Raw genomic sequence first — 6,741 nt, 5'->3', positions numbered from 1 at the left:
AATGAACTGGGGAGGAGGGTAGAGAAAACAATGCAACAATGAATGAATGAAAACCCAAAATCTCTGTAAATGTTAACTAAAACTAATAAAATTTAACAACAATAAAAAAAATTGCTATGCAAAAAGAAGTTTGGAAATTTCATTAAGAAAGAAAATAAACAAAGTAAGATTACATACAGGTGGCTTTGAAGCCCTATGAAACACCATGCTTTCTGTGAGGCAATATTTTTAAGGGAAAGATGATGGACTGAAAATCCTACAGTTAGTTCTAAGTGTTAAGTTACACCTTACTTTCATTTCAGCAAATCTATTGAAAAGGCAAGCTGCTTCTTTTGTCTAACGTCCAGTATTTATATTTAGAATATTCTCACCAATTATTCCCTGAGCCAGAAATATCGGTGATGAGCTGCTTGCTATCAAATACATCTCTTAAGGGTCCCTGCAGAATTTCATTCACGACTCCTTCCTCCATGTCAATAAGCACAGCCTGAGAAAGAAATACAATTTAATCAGCCTATTTTGCTTTATAGTCACTCTGTATATCAAAAGAATCTGAACTAAAAGCAGCATCACTCTTTTTACAATTTAAAATGAATAAAAATCTTTGTGTAGAATGTTTTGTAAGAATGAAAAAAGAATTTCACTTGGTTGAAAGCTGGAGTTCAATTAGAAACTAGATTATATCCTACTCCAAAATGCCAAGTAGGCAAAAAATTGGCTTGAATAGTCCCTTCATCAGAATGTCTAAGGATCATTTTATTTCAATGCATGTGGGTCTGTAAATTTATTAAGGTCTCAAAAATCTAGTAGCTAATCTTGTTGTTATATGCTGTCGAGGCGTCTGTGACTCATAGTGACCCTGTGTACAACAGCTCTGAAGCCTGCCCTGTCCTGAACCAGCCTGACTTTGACACACCTATCCCCACTGTCCCAGGTACTGTGCCAATCCATCTCAACTGGTGTCTTCCTCTCCTGTGCTGTCTCTCCGCCCTTCTGAGCATGATGTTCTTCTCCAAGGACTAATCTCTCCTGGACACATGCCCAAAGTATGTAAGATGGAGCTTCAAAATCCTAACCTCCAAGAAGAAACTTAGTTTCACTCTCTCCAAGACAGATCTATTTGTTTTCTTGGTGGACCATGGTATGTTCAAGACTCTTCTCCAGGACCACAACTCAAAGGCATCAATTCTTGTCATCCTTATTCACTGTTCAGCTCTCTGATGCATAGCAAGTAATGCAAAGATCATGGCCTGGATCAGGCTCTCCTGAGTCTCAGTATTCTAGAGAGGTCCCTGACAGCATTAATTCCCAGTGCAATTAGTCTTTTGATTTCTAGAACAAATTCCCAATGAATACAACATACAATGATGTACTAACTTAATAGGATCATGCTGTTTTCTATCAGTCAAAGCCAATACCTCTTCCATTCAAACTTACTTACTATTATGTGCAAAGGATCCCTGGAGGCATAGCGTGTACATACAGGGCTGATAATCAAGATGTTATTAGCAATAATAAACCAGTTGTCCCTTTGGAGAAAGATGGGCAGTCCTTTTCCTTAAAAGAACTATGGCCTCATAAACCCAAAGGATGGTCATCAGTAGTCAGAACCAAATGGACGGTAGGGGGTACTCTGTGCAAAGCCAAGACATCAGACAGATTAAAAGATGACAACAGAGTCTTTTCTTCCAAGTAATTTCACCATCTACTTCCTCATCACAGATTTCACCAACACGGGGGATAACCTATTATTAGTAAGTGGAAACTGAGACAACAAAACATAAAATAATGGAAAAAAGTAATCATAGGAAAAAGGCTAGAAAGGATAAGAAGATGTGAGCAGGACTATCTTGACTGGATTATATCCTACCTCCTTTTTTTAGTTTATTGTCCATATTTTCTACAGCGAGAAATAAAAGTGAAAATGTCAAACAAAATACATTTTTATAAGCAAAGCAGGAAGAGTATTCTGAAATAGTCTTAAAACTGCAGCCACCTACTTGACTCTGATGACTCAGTCAACCATCAGTGTAGAAATCTACAAAGTTTTCAGTGGCTGATTTCACTGCCTCTTGATGAATGGGAACCTCCAACCTCTTGGTCAGTTGCTGATCTGCCTTACTTGAACTATCAAGGAACTTAACAACCTTAAGATATACTGTGGAACTATTAACTCTTGGATTCAATATCACAGAGGAAGTGCTTTACACGCACCAACCGATTTAATCTTCACAACTCTATGCAGAGCTACCATAACCATCTCCAATTTACAGATGAGGCTAATGAGGTCTGTTGTTAGGTGCTGTTAGGTTGATTTCAATTCATTGCAACCTCACGTACAATAGGAACTGCCTGGTTCTGTGCCATTCTCACAATTGCTGCTATACTGGAGTTCATCACTGTACTCACTGTGCTGATCTATTTTGTTGAGGGTCTTCCTTTAATTGACCTTCTACTTCACTGAGCTCTGGTGACCTAGTGGTAAGAATCTGCACTGCAATCCTGAAATCTACCAGCTGCTCCAATCTCCTCCCTTGCCATTAATCACCTCTGAAAATCCACTGGAGTGTCAGCTATGGGTCGGATGCAACTCGACAGTATATAACAACTACTTTACTAAGCATGCTGTCCTTCTCCAGAGACTGGTCCCTCCTGAGAACATGTCCAAAGTAAGCGAGACAAAGTTTCTCCATCTTCACTTTTAAGGAACATTCTAGCTGTACTTCCATGACATATTTTGTTTTTCTGTAGACGTAAAGAAAGCAAGGCCTAGAAAAATTCAGGAACTTAACCTTGATTACCTAGCTAATAATAAATTAGGAAGCTGAGATTCAAACCAAGCCAATTTAGCTGCACTTTTAATTATGAAACTTTGTGTCCTACTATTTAATCAAAGGGAGACAGTCAAGTACAATACTTAGAAAATATTGACTACAATTGTGTTACAATATAATTCATTTAAATGTGAAGTCAATTACCTGAGTGATTAACTATGCTCCTGAAAGCTGTAGGAATAAAATACACTATAGTAGTATATTATATATGGTAAAACTGTATTTTAGAAATGTATTCTTTTATATACAGGTAACTTATTGGCAATTGAAAAGACTTTCCAGGATATTTCTGACAATATGCTATTTTTACCTTCCACGTTGTAAATTACTGTATAGGAGAACTTCACAATTATCTTGAGGTACTAGAAACTTTTAATATTTTTTTTAAAAAAATTAGCTTATATTGTCTTTTTTCCAATATCAGATTTATTAATATGATTTATGGAAGAGGAAACATACATATTCACAAAATAAGAAGCCAAAACCCCTCAAATATCTTGCAACCTGGCAGAGGAAACAGAATGAAGAAGATACACTGACTATTTACATAGTTTCTGAAGTAAGATTAATAGGCCCACCACTTTCCACTTAGCTTTGTTGCTGTTATGTACCATCAAGTTGCATGTGACTTAATAGCTACCCTATACACAACAGTTCTGAACCCTACTCTCTCCTGAGCCAACCTTATTGTCTCTGACACACCTAAACTCCACCACCCTAAGTCACTGAGTGAATCCATCTAATCAAGGTCTTTCTCTCTTGTGCTGTCCTTCCAAGCACGGTGTCCCCTCTCCAAGGACTCCTTGCAACAAACCCAAAATATGTCAGAACCCTTGACAAGGAGCAGCCTGTTTTCACCCTTTCCAAGATGAACCTGTTTGTTCTCCTAGTAGTCCACAGTATATTCAGTACTCTTCTCCAGAACCACAGCTCAAAGGCATATATAGTCATGGCCTGGATCAGGCGCATCTTAGTTTCTGGACTGACATTGCTGCTCTTCAGAACTCTGGAGATGCCCCTGACAACAGACTTTCCCAATACAATTCGTCTTTTGATTTCCTGACTGCTGGTACCAAGAGTGTTGATTGTGGAGCCAGCAAACTGAAGCTGTTAACAATCTCACTCTCTTCACCATCTATCATGATGCTACCAATTGGTGATGAGAATCTCTGTTTTCTTGATGTTGAGCTCATCCATATTGAAGGCTGTAGTCATTGACCTTCTGCAGCAAATTCCCCAGGCCCTCCTAACACCCTGAAAATAATTTTCTATCTCTTCCTCCTTCGTATCAGGCCTTTAATTTGCTTTTCCTTTTGAGATTCATTAGTGTGGCTTTAACTGTATTTCAGGAGAGTATTTTGGCCTCTGTAATTAGGTATCTAAATTGTGGAGGCAAAGATGTTCCGTATTATTCCAGAGACAGTGGATTATTCCACAAGTATAATACTAAATCTGAAAAAAGCTCTTCCTATTTGCCTGTAGATCTAAGATCATGAATAAAGGAGAGCCACAGCATGTAGATGTTTTATGAAGGGACTGGTGATAACAGTCACACAGGAGAGAAGGTAGAAGAGTATCTTATAGGATAAAAGATAGAAAAAAAGCTGATTTATCTTGTTTTTCTAATAACATTGACTTTCTACTTTTCTCACTCATGGGAGTGGGAAAAGGTTACATCTGGGGGTGTTGTTGTTGTTGTTAGATGTCACAGAGTCAAGAATGACTCATAGTGACCCAATGAACAAAAGATCTGAACCCAGCCCCATCCTGTGCCATCCTCACACTTTGACACACAAGAGCCCATTGCAGCAGTCACCTTTTCAATCCACGTGGTTGAGGGTCTTCCTCTCCTTTACCATGTCACCACCCTTCCCAGCATCATGTCCTTCTCCAAGGAATTGCACCTCCTAGGAACAAGTCCAAAGTCTGTAAGGCAAAGGCTCATCATTCTTGCCTCTAAAGAGCACTCCAGCGGTATCACCTCCAAGACCTATCTGTTCATTCTCATGGCCGTCCATGGGATGTTCAGTGCTTTAAGAAATATCCATCTACCATGACGTTTATAGTCCTTGGTTTTAGTCCTAGGTCCATGATCCACTTTGAGTTGTTTTTTGTGTATGGAGGAAGGTATGGATCTTGCTTGAGTTTTCTGCAGATAGTTTTCCAGTTTTGCCAACACCGTTTGTTCAAAAGGCTATCGTTTCCCCACTTATCTGCTTTCATTTCCTTGTCAAAAATCAGTTGACCATAGGTTGAACATAGGCTGATTTCTGGATTCTCAATTCTATTCCATTGAGGTATGTGTTTGTCATTGTACCAGTATCATGCTATCTTGACGACAATGGCAGTGTAGTAGGATTGGAAATCAAGGAGTGAGATGCCTCCTACTTTGTTTATCTTTTTAAGGAGTGCTTTGCTTATTCAGGGCCTCTATTTCAAATGAAACAGGAGATTGTCTTTTCCATCAAATTGAAGAATGGGATTGGTATTCATATTGGGATTGCACCGAAAGTGTAAACTGCCTTTGGAAGTATTGTCATTTGCACAATATTGAGTTTTCCTCTCCAAGAGCAAGGAATATTCTTCAATTTCTCCAGGTCTCTTTTTGTTTCCTATAGTAATGTTTTGTAATTTTCTTTGAAAAGATCCTTTGAACTTCTGATTACATTTACTCCCAAGTACTTAATCTTGTGATTAGCTGTTGTGAAGGGTATTGTTTTCTCTTAGCTCTAGCTCTGCATTCTCTTTGTCACTGTAGACCTTGGAAGAACTCTAGAAGTCCTAATCCACAACATAAACATCCTTCCAAGCATCTTGAAAAATCTACAACCCGGAGGGGATAAAACATGTATGGGACCTTCTAAGAATAAAATGCTTATTCACATCTAAAAACTTCTCCAGCAGGGCAAAAAGGGAAGCCACAGACTGGGAAAAAATATTTGGTAATGACATGCCAGAAAAGGGACTTACATCTACAATTTACAAAATACTTGAGCGCCACAAGATTAACAACCCAATTGAAAAATGGGCACAGGATATGAACAGACATGGCCAATAAACACATGAAGAAATGTTCAAAATCCCTAGCTCTAAGAGAGATAGAAATCAAAACAACTGTGAGATATCATCTTACCCCAGTAAGAATAGCAAAACTGAACAGAACAGCAAACAACAAATGTTGGAGAGGTTGTGGAAAAACTGTATCCCTTATTCACTGTTGGTGGAAGTGTAAAATGGTGCAACATCTATAGCAGGCAATATGGCGCTTTCTCAAAAAGCTGCAAATAGAATTCCACTACTGGGAATATACCCCAAAGAGCCCATAACTGCCACACAAACAGGTATCTATCTGCACACCATGTTTATTGCTGCTTTGTTCACAATAGCAAAGAGTTTGAAACAACCTAAGTGCCCATCAATTAATGGATAGAAAAGCTGTGGTATAGTCACACAATGGAATACTACGCTGCTTTGAAAAACAAAGAACTCATGAAATATTATACAAAATGGGTAACTCTGGAGGACATTACACTGAGTGAAATATCTCAGTCAAAAAAGGACAAATACGGCATACTGCCAGTGTTGTAAAATGGGACTGACATCAGGGTTGGGGGAAGACAGAGAAAGATGAAATTACGTATACTGCATTAAAACAGATGAGGGAGAGAACTGTTTTAAAGGGATATGTGATTAGGTATTATTGTCATGACAGGAGTCAAGAATGAAAGCTGAATAGTCAAGTGGACTTGAGGGGAAGGACTGTATAACAATCAAAGAATTTTTCTTTTACTTTTCAAGGAGAAGAACAAACTAAGGGGCAGGGGTAGATGGAAAAAAGTGCAACAATGAACGAATGAAAATCCAAAGTCTCCGTAAACTTTCATTAAAATAATAATAATTTTTAAAA

The 6,741-nt window shown here is 38.3% G+C and overlaps 1 protein-coding gene across 1 annotated transcript in view; it reads right to left on the bottom strand.

Moving 5' to 3' along the window:
- The window catches only part of TUBE1 (tubulin, epsilon 1), a 46,504-nt gene that overhangs the window by 22,677 nt on the left and 17,086 nt on the right, over window positions 1-6,741 (bottom strand). The window contains exon 5 of the mRNA XM_006879154.1: window positions 372-487. Coding sequence (XP_006879216.1) covers window positions 372-487 — 116 coding nt within the window. The remainder of the gene's footprint in view (window positions 1-371; window positions 488-6,741) is intronic.

The sequence above is a fragment of the Elephantulus edwardii genome, unplaced genomic scaffold (assembly GCF_000299155.1).
Source record: "Elephantulus edwardii isolate Elephantulus edwardi_28Jun2011 unplaced genomic scaffold, EleEdw1.0 scaffold00002, whole genome shotgun sequence".
NCBI classification, from domain to species: Eukaryota; Metazoa; Chordata; class Mammalia; order Macroscelidea; family Macroscelididae; genus Elephantulus; species Elephantulus edwardii.
Note: the sequence above shows the minus strand (reverse complement) of the source record. Positions and strands in the feature narration are given on the sequence as shown.